This window comes from Abramis brama, assembly GCF_963993115.1.
Source record: "Abramis brama genome assembly, chromosome: 5".
Lineage (NCBI taxonomy): Eukaryota > Metazoa > Chordata > Actinopteri > Cypriniformes > Leuciscidae > Abramis > Abramis brama.
Window position 1 is genome coordinate 11,541,813 of NC_139967.1, and position 23,403 is coordinate 11,565,215.

Consider the following 23,403-nt stretch of genomic DNA (forward strand, 5'->3'; position numbering starts at 1 on the left):
ATCACTGATTTCATTGATATCTGACCCAGTTGTTTTTTGAGCGTCACTGCATAAGTATGAGATGTTCTTCAACAGGTCGAGTTTAGATGAAAATCAGCTCAGACGCAACAGCAGCTGCTTAATCGATCTGTTTATCAATATGCTTTGTAGTCTGTATTGTTTTCTCAGCTGCCCATTTTCTTCTCGCCAACATCAAAACTGTTTATCTGAGAGTGCATGACTGATAAACTACAACACAGGGTCATCAGGAGTCTAGTTATAATGCAGGTTACACAAACAATGGCTAATCCAAAGCCATGTATGCGCTTTCATCTCTATTTGTCTGTGTGCATTTTCTCTTCAACTGAAACTGATTCACTACTGACTGCCGGATTTGCTGGACCATCCTAAAATAAATGTTTTTTATTTGTGTAATATGAGCAAAAAAATGTTATACCATTGTTGTCAGACTGTATTCCTGATTTGAAATATGTTATTTGAACAAAATCGTGAGGGATTTCAGTCTTTCCCCATTCAAGTAGATAGAAGCTGTACTTGCATGACTGTAAACCAAGAAATTACCTAAACTGTTTCTCTTTCATCTGAGTGAAACTTTGGGGTCGAACAATTCTAGAAGATTAGAACACATTACTACAGATTTTTTTTTCATTATAGTAGATTGTTTTGTAAGTATTTGCTTTGCATATTGCTGTTGTAACAGTACAACTGTGGTTCTCAACCTTATTGACTCCTAGGCCATCCATTGTCCACAACATTCTGATGGATATGACTTCAGAATAAGGATTTAAAAAATATTTTGTACTTTTGTATTTTCTTGTTAAAATCATTTTAAGTCATATTGAGGCTCCCTGGTTAATAACCACTGCAGTACAATGACAGAAGAGTCTGGGTTCCTGGTGGTCACAGCTAGAAGAGAGGGTTTTGAGGTTAATGTCATTCAAGCAAGATGCCAAGCCGTCTTCTTATTACTATTGATATTATTTGTAGTGTAATCACCATGGGAATCAGTGTAATCACCATGGGAAAATCAAAAATATGAGACACCGGTGTTTTGCCAGATGAGAAGTTTATCTATGTATCATCTTTTTACTCTTTTAATTCATTTTATAACTGTTTTAATTTTCCTTGTTTTTTTGTGATTATTTTAATTCTTTTCTGTAAAGCACTTTGAATTGCCATGGTGAATGAAATGTGCTATATAAATAAACTTGCCTTGCTTATTTCATGACCAAAAAAATAATCTTTTTTACTGTGCCACAGCGCTTACATGTTTTCATGTTCTGCAGATAATGTTCCAGTCGTACGGAGACAAACAAGGTCCACTGCACGGCATGTTAATCAACACCCCATATGTCACAAAAGATTTGCTGCAGGCTAAACGCTTCCAGGCTCAGACCCTTGGCACCACGTACGTCTATGACTTCCCTGAGATGTTCAGACAGGTGCGGTGATTCAGTTAAGATGAAACCCAGCAAGCAATAGCTGTCATTTCAGCGTCTAGGTTAACTGACCTGATATAGTCCGGCTATGAGTAACCCACTTCTAGCCAAAATAACCTTGAATTTGGTTACATGTCGTTTTTGCCAAAATAACTTGCAAGATGCATGATATACCATCTAGTAAGCAAAATCAACAGTGATTACAAGGAGTTTGGTTTCATTTCTTTGACATTTTAGATGACTAGTCTATTCTTGGGCTATGGTTTAGACATCTATTAAATTTTCACTGACAGCCAAAATTTTGCCTTGTTTTAGCCTAGATGTCAGGGCTGTGTTTGGACGGCTATTAGACATCTTTTAAACGCAAAATTGCTTGCTGGGAACTAGTTCTCACTGTGATTGTTTATGGGATGTGTTAGCTCATTATTCTTTTTTTTCTGTTGTCAGGCTTTGTTTAAACTTTGGGGACCAGGAGACAGCTACCCTAAAGATGTGTTGATGTGTAATGAACTGGTCCTGGATTCTCAGGGGAGACTTGTGCAGATGAACAGACTACCAGGAGACAATGAGGTGCATCAATGAATTCTTACCATATTCCTTAAAGTCCCCCTGTAGTCAATAATTTTATCCCTTAAAGCTCATCTTTGATTACCAAAGCTTGATTTTCACCATGGGGGAATTTTCTATTAGACAGTGTGTAACATTGTTGTCGCAATTCCAAAGCAGAAAGTGAAGATAGTTTGACTTTTGATGTAGCCTGGAATCATGAATCACATTGGCCCTCATTTATCATTCTTGCGTAGAAACGGGCGTATATGTTGGCGTAAGATTTTGCTTACACTCCTCTCACTGCCTGATTTACGAAGCTGTGCGTACCTTTGAAATCCAGGTGTACGCAATACCTGCCCTTGATAAATGCCGCGGCTGAAAACGATCGTCATTAGAATAACACGCCCCTATATAATCAAGTCTCCGCTTCCCCCACGCTCTCATTTTACGCCATGGACACACGGAAGACGGCAAAGAAGAGAAACTTGGATGAGCAAATTACCTATCACAATGCATTATTTGACAGCACGTGTTTTGAAACAATTAGCATTTAATTTCGTATCACGTCATGTATTGGGGTGTACAATAGTGATGATGATGTGATGTGGAGTACCATTCATTCACATTAATAATTGCATGACAATTTGTAATATTCTTATTATTATTATTATGATTTTTATTATTAATGACGCTTATTGTTATTTAGAAGAAGAATGTCGTTATTATTATTATTTGTATTATTATTATTATTATTATTATTATTATTTAAAAGAAGAAGAATGTCATTTTTATTATTTTGTCAGTCTGAATTATTTTTTGGTCATTGAAAGCCTTTCATTACTGAACGTGAACCCAGTCCGTGCGCACCTGCCGGGCCTAACCATCGTTTCAAAGAATAGTACAATGGCGAGCGCGTTAAGTATAAACGCCTCGGGTATAAACGCCTCATGAAATGTCAGGTAAAGCGCACAGGCTCGCAACTGAAGGAATACATATGCCTACAAATCAAATGCTTTGGTAAAGTCACACAAATTAAACACTGAAGTCCATGTTGCACAAAAATAAACACTGAAGTTTATAATTACTATGCTGTTGTTTTTTTTTACAGTGGGTCATAATATATCATATCTTTTAGTTTGTCAGTGCGTTTTGTGGTGTTAGGAATTGTTTTTCTGCGCATTTCCGCACTAACTCAAAACATGCGTACACCACCTCCTGAGCTGGCGTAGGATTTGAGCGTGCCGTACGCCAACGTCCATATTGATAAATCTCAAAGTCACCGTGGTTTTGGGTGTACGCCAGGTGTACGCTGGAAATTTGGTGTACACACTTTTGATAAATGAGGGCCATTGTGTTCATTCATTTAACCAGGTTTTTTTTCTCCACTTCTGTCACCTGATGGAATTTCAGTTCCTTGATTCCAACTTTATCGTTTCTCTGTGCCATTCTCAAAATTGACAACGATTTTAGAACTATGTCTTTATCTTTATAGTTATTGTCCTTGGTGTGAATGGGCCTTTACACAGTAATAATTCTCTATGGACTATTGAGGAATACTGTTCCTCAGTCATACCTTGGGAACATACTTCCATTTCCATAATTTGGCTTGTGAAGACAAAATTGTAAATGTAGACAAATTCATTTATTAATTTAAATCAACATCTAAGTAAATGAATCAGTAATTTGTTTGTCCTCCTTTCTAGGTTGGCATGGTGGCTTTCCGGATGAAGATGAAAACTCCAGAGTATCCAGAGGGCCGAGATATCATTGTGATCTGTAATGATATTACCTATATGATTGGCTCTTTTGGGCCCCAGGAGGATCAGCTCTTTTTACTGGCATCTGAGCTAGCCAGAGCGGAGGGGATTCCACGCATCTACATCTCAGCCAACAGTGGAGCTCGTATCGGCCTGGCAGAGGAGATCCGAAACATGTTTCAGGTTGCTTGGATCGACCCTGATGACCCTTATAAGGTGACCGAATGTGTCTAAAGAGTTACGATGTAAAATCAAACCACAGCACTTCTGAATGACTCTTTAATTTTACAAATTTTGTTTGATGCATTCCTGCTTTGTTTTTCAAGCTTTTGTTCAAGACCATTCTTCTCTTTTGCCTCTGCAGGGTTTTAAGTACCTGTATCTGACTCCTCAGGACTACACCCGCATCAGTTCCTCTAATTCTGTCCACTGTCACCATGTAGAGGAGGGAGGCGAGTCCAGGTAAGCCTACTGGTTTTAGCATGCACAGAAAGACCTATACCCAAAAACCTCTCTCCTTGACTCTTATGTGTTCAAATAATGTCTTAGGTACATCATCACAGACATCATAGGGAAGGAAGAGGGTCTTGGAGTGGAGAATCTGAGGGGTTCAGGCACCATAGCTGGAGAAACGTCCCAGGCTTATAAGGAAGTCATCACCATCAGCATGGTGAGACCTTACATCTACCCATAATATCATCAGACATTTTACAATATGAAATTAAATCAAGCACCAATGTTTATTGTGTATGCAATATATGATTTTGTATCAATGGTTCGGTCATCTAGTGACCATTTAAGAGTATTCATTGTTCCTCTAGGTCACATGCCGTGCCATAGGAATTGGTGCGTATCTGGTACGTCTAGGACAAAGAGTAATTCAAGTGGAGAACTCCCATATCATCCTGACTGGGGCTGGGGCACTAAACAAGGTTTGGAATTTCACATCTGCAGTCACACCTTACCTTGTACAGTGTCATATTTATGTGGGCTATGTTTCCTTTATTCTTGAGGATTGATGAAGCCACTTCAGTGTTTTAATTCTTAAATTCTTTCATTCTGAATGCATTTCTTTGTAGGTCTTGGGTCGTGAAGTCTACACCTCCAATAACCAGCTGGGAGGGGTTCAGATCATGCACAACAATGGAGTGACGCACACCACCGTGCCAGATGACTTTGAAGGGGTGCTCACTATACTACAGTGGCTATCTTACATGCCAAAGGTAGGCTGGTCTTAAACATGTCCAGTTCATGTTTATCCCCAAAATAAGAAAAAGATCAATTATAATTCACAATTATATAAGCAAATGAAGGTTAGTCGAAATTTTTTTCATAACAGTCAGGCATCCCCCAAGTTCTTGTTACTGTAATTTTTAAAGTTTGTGATTATTATTATTCTAAATGATGATTCTCTGATTCAGAAAATAATGAATGTTATTGTGACAGTTTTTTTAATTAAATCAGCATAAATAGGCACAAAATCTACCATGATATACACTACCCTTCAAACGTCAAATACTTTTATTCAGCAAGGATACATTAAATTGATCAAAATTGACAGTAAAGACATTTATAATATTTGCCGTCACAATATTAGATTACAATCTTAAAATATATTAAAATAGAAAACAGTTTTCTTTACTATAAAAATATTGCTCAATATTATTTTTTTACTGCATTTTTGATTATATTTATATAATATATATAATATATAAATGACCCAGTCATGATCTTGACAGGCTATAAGTAGTTTGGGTTTGATTAGTCCAAATGACAAAATGGCAGAGAGTATATTTTGTATTGACTGTGTCATGGTATGATTTTGTTAGATGTATTAACATCAAGCCCTATGGTGTTTGCTGTTATACTTTAGAGCAATCGGAGTCCGGTCCCTATAATGCAACCCACTGATCCAGTGGAGAGAGAGATCGATTTTGTTCCCACAAAAGCTCCCTATGACCCTCGTTGGTTGCTTTGTGGACGACCCCATCCCAGTAAGAATCAAACTATTCACACAATCTGTTACATACATTTCAACACATACTCTGGACCTGTCTGCATGGGAGCTCATGTTAATACTTTAAACTCAGCCTCTCTTTCTTTGAATTCGTGTCGATAGCTGTGAAGGGAGCATGGCAGAGTGGATTCTTTGACCATGGTACGTTTATGGAGGTGATGGCTACCTGGGCACAGACAGTGGTGGTCGGCCGGGCCAGGTAAGAACCAGAACATTAGATGAAGATGTCAAACAAACAAACATTTGATTTAACTGAGTGAATATTCTGGGCTGAGTGAGACTGTGAATGTCATACAGGCTTGGTGGGATTCCTCTTGGGGTCATTGCTGTGGAGACCCGCACAGTTGAGGTTGCCATTCCAGCAGATCCAGCCAACTTAGACTCAGAGGCCAAGGTAAGAGTCCTGACTGTGACTCACTCCCCTCTGGGATTTTTGTTTGCTGTTCGTATGTCCCATTTATTGTTTTCTGTGTTGACATAAAGTGTATTTTCTGCCCCAGATCATTCAGCAGGCCGGTCAAGTGTGGTTCCCAGATTCTGCGTATAAAACTGCACAGGCTATTGAGGATTTCAACAGGGAGAAACTTCCACTAATGGTGTTTGCCAACTGGAGAGGCTTCTCTGGAGGCATGAAAGGTATATAGCGTGGCTGGTTTTCATATTTGAGTTTGCATTTTAATTTACATGACCGTTCAAAAGTTTGAGGTCAATAAGTTTGAGGTCAATTTTTTTTAAAGAAATAACACTGCAAGGATGGCTTATTTAGATTTTAACATTGTTAAAAAAAAAAATCAATTTCAGATAAATGCTGCTCTTTTTCAAATTTATATTTATCAAAGAATCCTGAAGATAAATGTATCACTGTTTTCAACATTGATAATTTTAAATGTTTCTTGAGCACCAAATCAGCATATTAGAATGATTTCTGAAGGATCATGTGAGTTGTGATAATATTTCACAATATTAAAAAAAAATTACTTTATTTTTGATCAAATAAATGTGTCCTTGGTGAGCATCTTTCAAAAAAACTTTTGCACAGTATTTTAAGGTGTTTTCTTTGAACTTGATTGCTCTGTATGTCAGATATGTATGACCAGGTGCTTAAGTTTGGTTCTTACATCGTGGATGCCCTGCGAGAGTTCAGCCAGCCTGTACTGGTCTACATCCCTCCTCATGCTGAGCTGAGAGGAGGATCATGGGTCGTTATCGACCCCACTATAAACCTCCAACACATGGAGCTCTATGCAGATCGAGAGAGCAGGTGAGCATGTCGAAACAGCTTCCCTTCACCACTCTAAATCTTCTCTAATTCGATCTTTGATTCCTGTCTTCTTTCCAGAGGGGGTGTTCTGGAGGCCGAGGGCACTGTGGAGATAAAGTTCAGAAAGAAAGAGCTGCTAAAGACCATGCAAAGGACTGATGCTGTGTATTCTCTCCTGACTGAGCAGCTGGGTACAGCAATTAATCACACTTAAACACAAATGTTCTCAATGGCTCAGGGAATATCTACTTCCTGCTGTGACACACGGTTTACTGTTGTGCTCCACGTAGGCAAGCCGGAGTTATCAAGCCAGGAGCGTAAAGACTTGGAGGCCAAACTGAAGTCTAGAGAGGAGTTCCTTCTTCCCATCTACCACCAGGTGGCAGTGCAGTTTGTGGACCTTCACGACACTCCTGGAAGGATGCAGGAAAAGGGTGTCATCATGGTATAAACATAACAAAAATAAAAAGAATTAGGCACTTAAGGCTCCATATGTCACTGTACACCCTTTTATGAAGAGATTTTTTTTTTCCATAGCTGTGGATCATATCAAAGACACATGCAATATACTAGTGGCCTTTCTGCTTTTTCACAATAACCAAACTGTTTCAGGACATCCTGGACTGGAAAAGCGCTAGGTCTTTCTTTTACTGGCGTCTGCGGCGACTGCTGTTGGAGGAGGTGGTGAAGGGGGAGATCATGCAGGCCAACCAGGACCTGAGCAATGGACACATACAGTCCATGTTGCGCCGCTGGTTTGTGGAGACAGAGGGGGCTGTAAAAGTAAGGAAACTTAATGTATGATAGAAAAACTAAATGGATGTTTTTTTCTCCCTCTCTTCTCAAGTCAAAAATCAGTAACAACAGCAAATTCAGAACTTAAGGATCTGGAATGATTTGGCAAGAAGTGTACAGCAGTAATTGTTAAATAAAACTATTTTAAAAATCTGTCAATTTATTTTGGTAATTCAAATAGTGAATAATAAAATATATAAATATTAGATCTTGATCTTAAAAAAATAAATAAATGAAAAAATAGTCATGTTGCCTTAAAATAAAATAAGTTGAAGTTAAAATACCATGATTACTAAAACTGAAATGAAAATTAGTTACATACAAATATTAAAAAACAAAAACTGATGAAAATTATAGAACAACATAATTACTAAAACTTTTCCCCAAAAAAAATATAAAAATAAATAATACAATATAAATATTGTAATATTAATAAATACTATAATACTAAAATAACACTGGTGGACCGTAAAGTCAACTCTTAAAATGCATTTTCATTACCTGAACTACTAAAATTTGCAAACTTGACCATGAAAAAAGTTATGTATTTCATGTGAGGTTATTGTTTGATAATGGGATCTTTTAGGCATATCTATGGGACAATAACAAAGTGGTGGTGGAGTGGCTGGAAAACCACCTTTCACAGCAGGATGGAACACATTCTACCATCAGAGAGAACATCAAATACTTAAAGAGGGACTACGCTCTCAAACACATCCGCAGGTAACTTTCTCCCACTTCGATAGGCGTTAAATTGCATTTTTTTTATCTCATAGATTTAATAGCGTACATTACCGTTCAGAAGTTTTAGTCGGGAGCATAAATGACTTTGAAAGAAGATGTAAATTTTTCTCATGGACTTTTCCTGCACTATATGTTTAGCTTAGTTCAAGCCAACCCAGAGGTGACTATGGACTGCATCATCCACATGGCGCAGAACATCACTCCCTCTCAGCGAGCCAAAGTCTGCCACCTGCTGGCCACAGTGGACAACTCCACCACCAGCTGATCACATACATGCCATTTCAATTAATCTACACATAGAGAGGACATGTCTTTTGATTAAATAATAATGCTTAAGAACTTAACTTAAGACCAGTAGCCTTAAACGCACAATTTCAAATGTCCAGCAATCGCACAGTCCACTTTCTCCTTTACTGTTTGTGTGTGACTCACAGTGATCACTTTAGGAGAAACATTTCTCACATGGACACCAGAGAATTACCTTAAACTCACTCTCTCTCGAGAGAGAACGCACTATATAGTATTTACATATTCACGTTTGTGCCTTTGTGTCAATTTCCTTTGGATATAATCGACATATGAATGTACAATAAGCGGAAAAGACTGAATATTAGATTATTTTAGGGAATTGACAATGCTTTGAGCGCACAATCACGCTGTATGACACTTCCTCAGGAATATATTCAACAATTATTAAGCAGAACAAACGTATTAAATCTCTATTTTTAGAGTAAAGTAACAGTATTATACGTACATACAATCACTATGTAAATACCTGGGTAACTCTTCATAATAACTTTTATTTCTGATAAGATACGGTTGTTATGAACAAACATGGCAATACAATACTGTAATGCTTAGCGAATTGTTAATGTACATTCAAATTGTTAGAAATGTCATTAAACTTCGATTCATATTGAATGTACATTAATCTCCTTACTGTATGTGATAACATTAATGAAAGTTTTTATAAAGCATTATCAATATCAGTGCCACTTTATGTTTTAATGGCTTGAATTTTGGTTGTTTGTATAGTTTAGTTTATTTCACTTGACTGCAGGTAATTCTTTTCATATGTATGAAGTCATATGTGCTGGTTATATAAATGGATAAATATGTGTAACTACTTGTGCTGTACTGTGCTCAACTGATAATTCTGATTAAAGAAGTCGTCTTGATCAGATTTGCTGCCTTTAATCGATTTTACGTACAAGTCAGATCAAGACTAGAGCCTAAACTCTAATCTAAGTGCCTGACTGTCTCTGTTGACTGTATATCAGGATGTTTTTAAATGAAATTCATTAAATAATATATGTTTTCATCTTGGTGTTCTGGTCATTTTTTCAACTAACATTTATTTTAATCTTATAAATATACATGGGTTGAGTCTTTTTGTTCAGTTGTGTACATACTGTATATTATTAACTTTGTTTTTGCTGAATTATTCTAGCCAGCCACACTATATTTGCAAGGTGGCATTCAATTTATGTAATATATTACTTCAATTAAAAGCCAACTTGCAGTATAGTTGATGCATTTGTCACGTATGTGCAACTGAAACATTTTATCCAAGTTAAATGAATACATCTTTCAATCTGAATGTGAAATTTTATTGCTTGCATTTGAAATATTTAGATATGTACAATAAAAAATGATTCATGTCACCATTTCAGCTCTTTTCATAAATATAAATAAACAAACATTAAAAGAGCAGATACAGTGTCTATCACAGTACAACAAAAGACACACAACTACAGTTACAAGGCTAACAATTAAATGGACAAAATGAGAAGAAAACAAGTTTCTTTTATGGTACAGAAAAAAGCTTGGCAACAAACCCAAAATCATAATTCCCATTATTTTTTTCTTTGTTCCTTTAGTGTTGTGATAACTCGCAATTTGCATTAGGTTTATAATGAGAGCAGCACTGTAGTTAACTCTCTAGATTCTCTAAAAACATAATTGCTGATTTGGTCCTTTAAAATCCAATGCATTCAATGCAATCAATATAGTCAATGCAAATGTCACCAGCGAACACTGTTACATCACCATAAATGCTATAGGATTAAAAAAAGACTTCTAGATCTTGCGGAGTAAAGCTCAGCTTGTTTATTTTCTTGTGGGTGCAATTAAAGCAAAACAATAGGCTTTGTTCCTCCTTGTGTGTTCATGTACTGGTTAGAAAGGGCATCTATGGCTGAGTATGAAGAGTAGAGGCCTGTCACCTGCAGGTCTGGGTAAGGCAGTCCTCCTGCATTGGACACAGGCGTGACACTGCCAGTGTCCAGGTCACAGTCAGACAGCCGAAGTGGGGAGTTACTGAGAGTACCTAATGCCTCTAGGTTAAAGCTGTCATCCTTCATCTCCTCCCACAGGTTTCCTGTTATTAGAAAGAAAGTCTGTTAGATATCAGATTAGAGTGGGAAACATCCTACGACTTTCAATACACTGATTAGTTGATCATTTTCTAGTTAACGTTTACCTTGCCACGTGAAGTCCATAATACTTGGGTCCAGTGCGTCCACCTCTGAATTCATGTCAGTGTGAATTGTGTAGAAGTCACTGTGTTGCTTGGCATGATGCTGGTGGTGGGAGCTGTTTGTCAGGTCAGGGACGGTGTGGAGTGGGGGTGTCTGAGCAGGAGCAGGGGAGGCCGGAGCCAAGCGAGACTGATTCTGGAGGTGCAGTTGAAGGTGCTGGTGCATGGGGAGACACTGTAGAGACAGAGTGACCACTGGCTGGGGCTGCATCTGAGCTGCTATCGGAAGGGTCTGTCCTGGTGGGCAGCTGGGCAAGCGAGTCATGCCAGTATCAACAGACTTCTGTCTGCAACTCTCTGGTCTGTCTGTAATGAGTTTATCTAATTCATCTGGTAAAAGAAAAAGTAACAAAACAGGACAATGTTAATGACCAATTGTAGTTTAACATTTACCTTTATGCTCTAGTTTCTGTACTACTCTAACTTAACCATGAATCTCTGCACAGTGGTACAAAAAATATTGTTTTTGATAAATAAAGCAGAATTTATAAAGTTTTGCTCCGACTTACAGTCTAGAGGAGTCAACACAAGTTGGCAGATTTTGGGCAGTCAGTGTTGACAAATTCACTGAAAATAGTGTAGTGTATGATGGGCTCAGACTTTTTTTAGCTTCAGACTATAATTACATCCAGTCGGAGACTATCAAATATGTTTGATATTTTGAGTAGATTTTAAAACATTTTCACTTTTTATGCATCTAGTAACGAGGAGCATGCTTCTGTGTGAGTTTGTTGTGTTTGGAGTGACTTGAATGTCTGGTAGTATGCGATGTGATAGTCCTTTAGTGTATGATGCCCAGTTTTTCTCTGTAACATATACAAAGTCAGCAAGCGGATGATGCCTTGTGTTCTCAAATCTGTTCCGATTTTAAAAGTTGTGTAGTGTATTCCAGGCTTAAATGTAATAAAATTCACTGCCATGACTCTAGAGTGTTGTGGGTGGTTGTCAGAGCATTGCTATGTAGTTTCTAAGTAGTTTCTAGTAGTTCTTAGTGCATTTATATGTTTTCAAGGGTGTTCTGGGTTATTGTGTACTGTCCAAAACAAAAGAGCCCACAGTGAAGTATCATATTCTGGCCCTCAGATATGGTTTGATAACCAGAATACCAGTATAAACAACAAAAGTGTCTAGTAGTAGAAAATATTATAAAGATGACCATTATATTAACAGCAGTCAGTATAAGATGAAATTGCCTAGCACTGATAATAGTCAAGAGATTCCAGACCTGGGTTGGCCATGCTGCGACGGATGGCTGGGAGATCTTTACGTTTCCATTTCTGCATCTCTTCCTCCATCTTGTCGATCTTTGCAGGATTGAGTGCCCAAAGACAGCCTTTTCTGGAGGAACCACTCATCTTGTTCTCCACCTTCTCAAAGCACTTGTTCAAGGACAGGTTGTGGCGTACAGAGTTCTTCCATCCATCAGGTGCTGTCTGTGAAACATAGTTATCAACAATGTGCTGTAAGTAACATTTATTTGATTCCATGGCGTGTTGACTCAGTCCATCTATTTTCCAGTGTGCTTTTACATAAATTCCTCACCTTGAAATAGGGAAAGTGCTCTTTCATAAAGCTGTAGATCTCACTAACAGGAAGGCTGCCTGTTTTGCTGTTCTTCAAAGCCATGGCAATCAGACAGCTGAAAACAGATCATATCAAATGTAGTCAACTTGAAATAAATAAAAATCTTGTTCCCTTCCCAGAGAATTATAATGTTTTTCAGAGGTTTTCGCAGTGAACTTAAGTCACCTGTAAGAATAGATGGGTTTAGGGAAAGTCTTGGGCTGCAGGTCCTGGTTGTGAGCAGTAATACGGGGCTGAGGAAACAGACTCTGGCTGTTGTAGTTGCCATAAAGTCCACCGGGAGAACACTAAGGCATATAACAGAAATGTATATATTATATAATATTAAATATTACTGTTTTGAGCAGTATTTACAAATCATACAAAATACTGAACCAACCTGTTGGTTTGCCTGAGTGAAAGTCAGCACTTGCTGAGGGGTGGTCTGGTACACTGATGTGGCACAAGGAAACCCAGGGGAAAACTGGGGCATCTAAAAAAACAACAGAGTAAGCATAGGGTTATTTTAGCTCAATTGCAAATGGTTGTTCAGTTCTGAATGATCTTGGTTGTACATGTAGTCTGAATTAGTTTGAAATGCTGAATCTGAATCCTCACTCACGCTGCTGATGCCCAGAGGGCTATGCTGCATTTCACTCTGTAGATGAATAGCAGATCCTGCTCCTCCTGCTACCGTCATGCCATTCAGCTGAGCTGTAAGTTTCAGCAAAGTGTGAGTATTCAAATCTTTTTGTTTTTTAAATTTGGATCTGGTTTATGAAAGGGGATTCAATCCACAACTGTTAAGGCACAGCTTTCTAAAAATCCTTATATATATATATATATATATATATATATATATATATATATATATATATATATATATATATATATATATATATATATATATATATGACCTCCAATGCAAAAGCCTCTAAAAGTCACCTCTGTCAAAAATGAGATAATAATATTGAGTGAATGCTCTCCGCACATAGTATACGCTCATCAAATACTTTCACTTCAAACTCACTAAAACCCAGCCTCAGCCCATTCAGAAATGGCGGTACTTGGGTAGAAACCTATACATAGGAGCCTGATAAAAATGATAATATTAAACAAAAACTTTACACTGCAAAAACTGCTTTTCCTACTCAGTATTTTTGTCTTGTTTCCAGTCCAAATACCAAAAAATTCTTAAATCAAGATGCATTTACTAGATAAGTAAAATGGCATAAGATATTATGTTCTTTTTTCCGGGGGAATTAATCAAAATTAAGTGAGTTGATGCTTAAAAAAAGCTAAAATATCTGCCAATGGGGTAAGAAAAATAATCTTAATTCAAACAGAAAAAATATTATTTTTCTTACCCCACTGGCAGATAATTTTGCTTGTCTTACGCAAAAAACTCACTTATTTTTTTTTTATTTCCCCAGAAAACAAGACTAAATATCAAATGTCATTTTACTACTTTAGTAAATGCATCTTGATTTAAGAAATGTTTGATATTAGTAGACGGACTTAGAGGCTTTTGCATCTGAAGTCTTCATAGGCTATATATATATATATATATATATATATATATTTATTGTATAAAAAAAATTGGGTCAAAGAAACTGAGTCTAAATGTTTGGTAGACAATTGAGAAAGATTAAAGAAATAAAATCGACAACAAAGAATAATAATAAATGAATATGTGAATAAATAACAGCATTTAATTAAATCATTGGTAAAGGTGCTACGCTAATATAACCAATCGGATGTTACAGATGTGGAAAGTAATTGAATTCAGGTGGTTGTTTTTTTACTGACATTTTTACCACCGTTCACGCTAATTGTATACACAGTGTATAAATCTCCTGACCTGTCTGCCGCTCCAGCAGGCTGTTCTGAGCAGAGCTGGCGAAGTCGGGCCGTCCACCCCCTATCTGCTGAAGCCGGGGAACATCCACAGAGGTGAGCCAGGACAGGGACTGAAGATCACCAGGCAGCTCGTCCTTCAGCTGCGAAGGGTCAGTAGTCAGGAGTCTGCAAAAACATAGTATGCACTCAGTACTGAAACACAAATATGTGTTTTTTAAATATTAAATTAAGTTGTAATTTGCTCATATTAAATTGTATTATTCTTGGCCTACATAAACTAACTCTATTCTTTTCTCGTTTTTCAGTTTTTCTTGTAAATAGATACAAGATGAGCAAGTCTTCTTGTAAATCCGTTGTTTGGGAATAGAAATAAAAATACTTTCATCCACTGATCTAATCCAGTGCATTTATTCAGCCATTTCTTCATTTGCTCTAAGCATTAAGAGAGCAGAGAAAGCCTCTCGTATTCTCTCCAGACTTCCCTACAAACTTGCTATTCAGCCCAATAATTGGGGTCGCTATGACAACCCTCACTTTTCAGTTATTTTGTGTGTCTGGCCACTTCAGTGCCCCCCTCTCCATTACACCAACCTCTAACAGTAGTCAGGTGACTAGTGCCTTCTTCACTGTCATTGGCTGAATCATATGTAAACAACGCATGAGATCATTTGAAACATGGGTATGTGGCACACGTTGCCTGCAACAGTTGGTCTAGCCCCATTGAAAAATGATCACCTATTGTGTCCCAAACGACAAATCTGCACAGTGGCACGTGGCTCTATTGTTCCCCCCCTCCCAGACCCTTCCTTGATTGTCTTTACCGTTTTTTTTTAACCAACCCCTTGCATTAATCTACTGGAATGACAGGCCTCACACAACAGAGAAAAATAGGATGCCATCTGTTTCCCTGTCCCTTTCCACCCAACCCCTGTCCCCTTCTGCCCCATCCCCCCCGCCTGGAGGCATCAGACAGTTCCTAAGGGGGTAACTGGGAGGGGGTAGTTGAAGGAGTTGGAGGTCAAGCCACACTGCACACACAGTCTGCCACCTGAATAAATTACAGCATTGAAGGAAGAAGTTGGGGACGTGGCCTTGAGCACCCTGGTTGCTCCAGTTTAGAGCTTCTGAATAATTATCCTTTATACACACACAGAGAGACACACTCGCAAATATGAAACCTTAGACACGAAAATGTCAACACTACACTGTCATACGCTTTGAAATGTCTTCCTAACGCCTGTCCCCATACAAAGACATGAAAAAGACACCTTGCAAAGGGAATGGGACAGTTTAACACCTGGCTTTATGAGACCTGCATCTTTCTGATGAGTGTTAATCTGTCTTTTTCTGTTGAGTGTTATCATTTAATGGCCTTTCGTTTAATAGCTTAATTTGTTTCAATTATTGTTTTCCTCAATATTAGTTTTGTAAGTCAATATTAATGTCAAATGTGTTATTTGGCATTGAAACATTTTTCACAAATAAACTGTGAAATGTTTCACTAAAATACTTTTAGTTTGACAGCCCTGTAAGTTGTTTTGGATAAAAGTTTGTTTAAATTTAATTAATTGCCACAATAATTGTTAAACTCCCTCATGCTGTGTATTGTTGAATATATTTTGTATTATATCTATATTTTAAAACTGTTGACATAATATTATATCAATATTGTAATATTTCATATTAAGTGTGTAAAATCCTTCACACAAAGCATGATCTAAGATCTAAAACTGATTTTGACCTGACAATTTAATGTTGCCACTTGATCCACTTGTTGTATTGCCAGACAATGGCTGCGCTGTAACTTCAGAAACATTTAATTTGAGGAAACGTCATCTTACAACCGCATGTCAGAGATTGACTTATATTCTATTGATGCACAGATATAATAAAATAAAAATAATAATAATGGTATTCATTATAGTACTGATTTAAAAACTGTACTTCAGTAATTGGGAGGGGTGGGGGCTTTATTTTGGAAAGAATTCATAACATGCCACATAAACTCAAATTTAGGATCGTCAAGAAAATAGGGCCTACATCCTTGTACTTATTAGCATTTCTGAAGTGCAATTGTAAACCCAGCTGTGTATTGAACAGTTTACGGTCATTAGGGTGCATTTATAAAAGTGGAAGAAAAAATGATTTTATTTGCTCATTGATGCAAACCATTACGTGTCCCAGAGAAAGGGGGAGGCGGGCGCACACAGTCACGGTTTATCACAGCTCAAGTCGCCCTCGTTTACATTCTAATTGGGAGCCACTTCTCCTTGGTGACCCGTGGGGGCCCCCTCCAAGAGCCCCAATCCCTCCGTGTGCCGACAGCGGGCGTGTAAACAGAGCTGATGCTTTCTGACAGATCCATTCAGAGCAAAGATGATGTATTCTCTCGCTCCTTTCTTTTTTCACAAACCCCAATTCCCTGCCTCTCAAATCACACCTTTATTTTACAGAATAGGGAAGGTGGAGATTGTATTAAGATTAGCAGCGCTCTTCTTCTTCTTCTTCTTCTTCCCGAAATTATCTTTTTATTCTCTAATCTGTTCAAGGTTCAAAAGCAATGAGTTCAGCCATCAAAGGAAATCACCCCCTACCTGTAGTCTTGTGCGGAGGTGAGGTGACTTTGTCCAGGGTTTTCATGAATTCCCGACATCCTGCTTGTAATTCCACTTTCAATCATCTTCTGGCAGATAAAATGCAAGTAAATGAATGAACCATGCCAAGCAGAGAATAAAAGTTATTTTACAAATGTGCATTTGGTACAAAGAAAACACAAATACACATAGTACAAATATGTGACATTTCAATAAAAGTTAAATGTAAAAAAAAAAAGAGTTTATAACATGGCCACATAAGAACACAATAATATGCGAATAGCGAATATTAATAAAATATGCGATGCGCAACAAAAACTTTGTTTATTGACACTATAGCTGAGCAATAAAAGGTTACATTTTTAAAAATAACAAAAGAAAATATACTATTTTACTTAATATTCAATTTTATTTTACAATTCAGTGTTGATGTGATGTTTGCTTTGTTGACTATACAGGGGTCATCAGATTTAAACGTCATCAGTCACCGTTAGTCTAAATTACCTGTCAGTCTGCTCGCGCGTCTCAATAGCCTAATTTGTTTAATCTCAACAGTGTATTCAACAGAAAACGTTAAACATTTCTTAGAAATAGACGATAAACGTTTAGCAGTTGTTCTTCAAAACACCAGATAATAATTAAAGTTAATTAAAATCAATGTTCAGGCTGTATAATATGTGTCAGTCCGTAACAGGTGCGCAGCCTCTTGACTTATTTAAAATTAACTAATAAAAACACGAAATACACAGTATCTTACCTGTTTCTGCTGAATTTGTTCTGTGGTATAGAAAATCTTGGGTAACGAGACGGAGGAAAGCTCTACTGTTGGTCTGGGCACTTGTTGTCCCGCAAGAAAAAAACGTTTTTTAAATTTCCCTCGTCCGTGCGGTTCGCTCCTGACGGTCATGCGCACTGCGTGCACACGCAGCGCGAGCCGTGAGGAAGGGAGGGGGTCTCGTGCTCTGACTGACAGCTGTTGCCTTGCCTCCACAATCACGCAGATTATCTGTCAGAGCATCTCACCTACTACTGGTTTCCAGTGTTTTTAATTGAATCAATACTTTTCTTCTTTAGAGACTCGTGTTTTTCCTCCGTGTCTCTTTTTCAGTAGTCCACAGGTGCGTCTTTTCAAGTCCGGTACAACTTTTCTTTCACAAAAATAGAAACATAAAGTTGAGAGTTTAGACAAAATCCTCTGTTTCTATTGGAGACATCGTTTTATAGACTATAGAGTCCTTTAAACTCAGAGAAAACGAGTATAAACTCCTATAATCCAGAGACATCTAACAAATTCAGCAGTGATTTCCATGTTCCTCTGTAGCCATAGGCAACGTAAAATAACACAAATAACAGTTCCTGATATTATTGTTCACTTATCTAGCCTATATGTAGGACCCTTTTTCTTCTTCTTTTAAAGCCCTAAATAAAGACACATCCTCTCCGTGCGGTTCTGTGAGATGTTCTGTCCTAATAAGAGCTTTAGTTGAATCTACTGCTCGTGATTTAACCGCCTTTAAAGCCGCGTCGTTTGGTTACACTGCGGCGGGAAAAACGCACAGAGTGGCGCGCGCTGGACATGACAGATATCACACAGATATGACAGGCTCGCCTCCTGGTAGAAAATGTAACAGCATGCAGTGAGTTAATAGCTCTCATGTGAAATAAATATGAAAGACAGCAAATAATGATACTGACGGAACATAAAGTGTTTTAAAACCGCTTACAGTATTTTATTTGTAACCTAGAAAGACTGAGTAAAACAAATTAACTAACGTTACATGTACATAGGCCTATCTAATTATAATGGCGCTGCTTATAATTACAGGTATTATTGTATTTAATAATATTACCGTTTAATATGCTATTTGTATAAGTGGATAGTGCAGAAAGGAATCCAGAATAAACTCAACCAGACAACAACCAGAAAAAAAAAAGAAAAAAAAAAGTACACAGTTCTTCCTATTTGTCTTTAAACAAAACTTCAGGGAACTTTTTGAATTTTGAAATATAGGTTTCAATTCCTGTGGGAAGTGATCCGGCCGGTGTCGTTAATTGACTTGAACCACATGGGACACTACAGATGGTAAATCGCGAAGTCACAATGGTTACAATCAATGCGCACTTGCAACGGCCAAAAAGACGCTCCCAGAGAAGAGCGCGGGGTCCTAAAGCCCGAGTGTGTCTCTCTCAGGCTCAGCAACTACACTGCATGCACTATTTACAAAGTTTGTAATGTTAATGGAATGCTAGGCTATATAAAAAACCTATCAATAAATCATTTTAGATTAAACAAGACGTCCAGAAGCATCACATTTGATTTTAATCTAATGAAATTCAAATAATTATTTTTGTTAGTCATGTAGGCTATTGTAGAATTTTATTTTACATCCTATGTTAAATAATATTTATTACATTATTTTAGTGTCGTGTGTTACCATGGTGGTGTTTTATTGGCCTATTTGTTTGTATGACACTGTGCACCTTTTAGCCTATAGATTAGCAGAGGTTTAATGAGTACCTGAAAACCACTTAAAGGGATGAACAGATTGAATATTGTCTTTTATTCACATATAAACATTCATCAACTCACACATTATGGCAAACGAAAGCTCAAGCATTTTCACTTGACATACTAGAACCAATGAGGTTCAATCTTGTGTGTTACGCAGCACGTTTTAGCTTCTGCAAGAACCAGTGAGGTTTATTCTGCAGCGTTTGAGCTTCCACAAGAGGTTTGAACCTGATTGTTTGTCAAGCAGGTTCGGTTGAGCTTCTGTTTATGTTCGCTGATCAATGTTTATATGTGAATAAAAGCCTAAATTAAATCTGTTCAACTTATAAAGTGATTGTGTCTCCTCAGAAAATTTGGACTTAAACTGCTCAATTCATATGGATTATTGATAACTTTTTATGAACTTTTCGAAACGTCAAAGTGTAGTTGCGTAAATGTCAACGGAGGGATATAAAGCTCTCAGATTTCATCAAAAAGATCTTCATTTGTGTTCTGAAGACAAATGAAAGTCTTATAATAATAATGACATGAGGGTGAGTAATTAATGACAGAATTTTCTTTTTTTTTTGGATGAACTTCAACTAACCCTTTAAGTAAAAGTACAGATACCTTACAGTGTAAATGACTCCATTACAAGTTACAAGTCACCAATTTCAATACTTGAGTAAAAGTCTTAGGGTAGAGTACTGATTTGAACAGTACCTAAATATTTTACTCGTCCTGAATGTAGGCTCAAACATGCATTAGTCTTCAAGAGACATGCCAGTAAAAAACAAAAAAACAGGAGAGCAAGCACGTTTATTTTCTAAAGTCGAAATTAAACTGACACTCAAGTCTCAGTTAAGCTCAAAAAAGGGAAGAAGTAAACTAATATCCTTCAAAAAGATATATTCAATTTAATGGATAAATAAGATGGTGTTAACCATCATTAAAGCCTAAAAATGTCAAAGCCAGTGGACGTGCTGATTTCAGCCTCATCAGTGGCTGCAGCCATGTCCTCATCTCATATGAAACACATGTGATTCAGCAACTACCTGCTAATGCATTCACATACTGTAGGTGAGTAAGGGCAAAACACACAAGATATAGTACCTTCAATGCTGTAGATGGCGATAGTGTTTCTTTTGTAGCAGAAATAAACTGCTGCAGAAAAAGTTATGTGTGTTATTGCATTACTCATTACAAATGTATTGGAGTAAATAGAACATATAGGCTACTTATTCAATAGTATAGTCAAGTAAAGAGTAAAAGTTGCCAATATCTTAAAGTACAAAGCAGCAAAAAAGATAGGCCTACTTAAGTACAGTAACTAAATCTACATTTACTGTACACCATACTGTATATTAGTATTACTTCAGATTGTGGAAATGTAACTTGTGGGGAACTTTGATTCGTCTAGTGGCTTCTCTGTACCAACACTGGTGGTTGTCGGTATGTTAAAGAAAAAACAGATTTTAGATGTTCCCTTTTCATATTGTTAACTAAAACTGCCATCCTGCATTTAACTGAAGCTTACCAGCAGTTTTAGGAGTGTTTTTTGACAAAAAGGTTCATACAATTGCCATAAAGAAGTCACAACACTGTTTCACACTTAACTTCAAGTTGTTTTGATTTTAACCCAATCACTTGGGTCATTCTTCTTCTGTTCTAACCTCCATTGGTTCTTTCTGTTTCCTAGAGACTAATGAGAGACCCTGAGTTACCCTTTGGACGGCTGTCTCCCAGACTGAACCCAGGATGACATTGGACCACAGCATCTTCCAATAATGTCTTGGTAAGATTATATTTAAAAGTGTAGTTTTATGATCAAAACTAGTTTTTAATTGTGGAGGGGCAAAACATAAATTATAATGCAATGCGATGGATTGAGAAACATTCCTCAAAAGCCTGATGTACTGTATCATATTTGATACTCACATTTTAACATGTTTTTTTCTGAAAATGATGAATGAACCAAAGTTGCTTTGGTCCAATAGGAGTTCGTTTAAAAATATAAATAATAATATTATCTATACCTGTTATCTCTACATATATAAATCAGACTTTACAGCAAAATACACATGTACCATGAACTTGAGGGTGGGTGGACATTTTTATAATTATACTAAAAGGCCTTTTACTTGCTAAAAAAGTATAAACTGTCAGTCATAATTTAGAGGCCTTAAAAATTTGGGAATCAAATATTATACAGTAGTCTTTATTAAACTACCTGAATAAGGGGAGGTGGGGAATGAATTTACAACACTGCAGGTAACTAAATTCTGTGCGATGATTTATCATGTAACAAGATTCAATATGTTTGTTAAACATGATCACACTTTACACCGTGATTACTAATATTAATACATCACTGACTAGCAAAAATGCAATAGTGTGCCTTGCCATACATAGAAAACATTTGTAACTCTCAAATTAATTGAATGGGCCCCCTTGTGTTAGTGGTCACCTCCTATTCTTCTGTTTCTGTTCTGACCTTCAAAGTTCCAGTTCAAACACCACGTCTTGGGGGTCACCAATCAGGTCACCTCTTGACACTAGTCTTGACCTTTGGCCATATGAGCAGGTCATGGCTGATCTAAACTCTGACAGGGAGAGTAAATGAAAGCTTTCTTCTCTCTGCTATTCATTAAACACCTTTAAAAACGACTTGTCGTCCCACTTGGCTCATGTCAAAACGGTTGTCTTTTGGATAATTTGTCTGAAGATGCCTCAGGCAACCTCTGTAAAAGTGTATTTCAGGAACACTCACAATGGCATGTGGAGAGTACCTATAAATTGAAAAGACACTTCAGATACTTCTTTGGTAAGTCTAGAAACTTTTATTGAATATTCATTAATTCAAATTAAACCGATAAGAATATGATGATTACTGTTGGAACGCTGATTTTTTTCTAGTTATTGTCATTTCTAGCTTCTAGCTCAAGAAGCGAACAGCAAAAAAAAACAAAAAAAACTGATGAAACACAGCTAATACTGAGAAAAGAGAACATGAAAACGAGAGAGTGAGGTGGGACTTTCGGTGGGAACGCGGCAAAGCCGGTGTTATAATACACCCTTATTCTCCGTTTGGAATCTCTAATGGGAAAATCAAGTGCTGTGACTCCTGTATAATAGGATTTGCCGGGTCTCGTGCTGCATCAGGGCCCAGTGGGCAGCACAAAGCCTGTTAAGGCTGGACAAGCATTACTAGAAAGGGGGGTGTGGAGCAGAACGGGCCTGTGGTGTAAGGGGGCGAAGGTAGCCTTGACAACAGAGGTTGTGAATGGGACAACTGTGAATATGACTGTGGACAGAAGGGTGTGTGTAGTCCTACCTTTACAGTGCAATGGCCTTGCTGTTTGCAATACATGCAGAACTATAAGGCCATTTGATGAAAGCAAACAATTATTTTGAACAGAGTTTAAAGGAATATTCCAGGTTCATAACAAGTTAAAGGTGCGTTCACCCGTGTGCGGAACACAGAAGAAGATATTTAGAAAAATGTTGGTCATCAAACAGTTTTGGTGAAAGCTGACTTTCAATGTATGAAAAAAAAAAACATTTCTCAATATATCTTCTTTTAATGTTCCACAGAAGAAAGTCTTAAAAATAACCTGCAGAAATATTGGTTACAGTGAGGTGCTTACATTCATTAGTTAATACTTATTAAATTATAGCCACAAGCCATAAACAATGTGGGCCCTATTTTAATGATCTAAGCACATGGTCTAAAGTGCACGACACAAGGGCGTGTCCGAATCCACTTTTGCTAGATTGACGAAAAAATGGTTGGC

The 23,403-nt window shown here is 37.3% G+C and overlaps 2 protein-coding genes across 7 annotated transcripts in view; one reads left to right on the forward strand and one right to left on the reverse strand.

Moving 5' to 3' along the window:
• Positions 1-9,883, forward strand: part of acacb (acetyl-CoA carboxylase beta) — a 32,023-nt gene extending 22,140 nt beyond the window's left edge. For 4 of the 5 annotated variants that reach the window (XM_084114680.1, XM_084114679.1, XM_084114681.1 and 1 more), the window contains 17 exons: positions 1,287-1,442; positions 1,887-2,009; positions 3,692-3,961; positions 4,110-4,207; positions 4,295-4,415; positions 4,567-4,677; positions 4,825-4,968; positions 5,619-5,739; positions 5,865-5,961; positions 6,060-6,156; positions 6,263-6,398; positions 6,846-7,023; positions 7,102-7,214; positions 7,314-7,468; positions 7,636-7,806; positions 8,405-8,541; positions 8,701-9,883. In XM_084114680.1, coding sequence (XP_083970806.1) covers positions 1,287-1,442; positions 1,887-2,009; positions 3,692-3,961; positions 4,110-4,207; positions 4,295-4,415; positions 4,567-4,677; positions 4,825-4,968; positions 5,619-5,739; positions 5,865-5,961; positions 6,060-6,156; positions 6,263-6,398; positions 6,846-7,023; positions 7,102-7,214; positions 7,314-7,468; positions 7,636-7,806; positions 8,405-8,541; positions 8,701-8,827 — 2,355 coding nt within the window. In that variant the 3' untranslated portion in view covers positions 8,828-9,883. Of the gene's footprint in view, positions 1-1,286; positions 1,443-1,886; positions 2,010-3,691; positions 3,962-4,109; positions 4,208-4,294; positions 4,416-4,566; positions 4,678-4,824; positions 4,969-5,618; positions 5,740-5,864; positions 5,962-6,059; positions 6,157-6,262; positions 6,399-6,845; positions 7,024-7,101; positions 7,215-7,313; positions 7,469-7,635; positions 7,807-8,404; positions 8,542-8,700 lie in introns of those variants that run through there. The other variant, XR_014606260.1, reaches the window with a different exon arrangement.
• A 270-nt stretch (positions 9,884-10,153) lies between these two features.
• On the reverse strand, positions 10,154-18,657 carry foxn4 (forkhead box N4). Of its 2 annotated transcripts, XM_084114683.1 has the most exons (10): positions 17,876-18,657; positions 17,119-17,207; positions 14,526-14,689; positions 13,287-13,378; positions 13,065-13,157; positions 12,851-12,972; positions 12,644-12,740; positions 12,327-12,534; positions 11,045-11,431; positions 10,154-10,942 (listed from the first exon to the last, which is right to left on the reverse strand). In XM_084114683.1, the coding sequence occupies exons 1-10, from the start codon at positions 18,023-18,025 to the stop codon at positions 10,692-10,694; spliced, it is 1,653 nt and encodes a 550-aa protein (XP_083970809.1). In that variant the 5' UTR covers positions 18,026-18,657; the 3' UTR covers positions 10,154-10,691. The 2 variants fall into 2 exon arrangements, with proteins under 2 accessions (XP_083970809.1, XP_083970810.1); XM_084114684.1 differs by lacking the exons at positions 17,119-17,207; positions 17,876-18,657 and adding an exon at positions 14,807-15,080.
• Positions 18,658-23,403: the final 4,746 nt, after the last annotated feature.

Bases quoted from the DNA above. Each gene is read 5' to 3' on its own strand.
- foxn4 (XM_084114683.1), bottom strand. From the start codon at position 18,025: ATGACCGTCAGGAGCGAACCGCACGGACGAGGGAAATTTAAAAAACGT. The intron at 17,208-17,875 runs GTAAGATACTGT...TTTATCTGCCAG, and splicing joins AACAAATTCAGCAGAAACAG to AAGATGATTGAAAGTGGAAT. The intron at 12,973-13,064 runs GTTGGTTCAGTA...TATATGCCTTAG, and splicing joins TCACTCAGGCAAACCAACAG to TGTTCTCCCGGTGGACTTTA.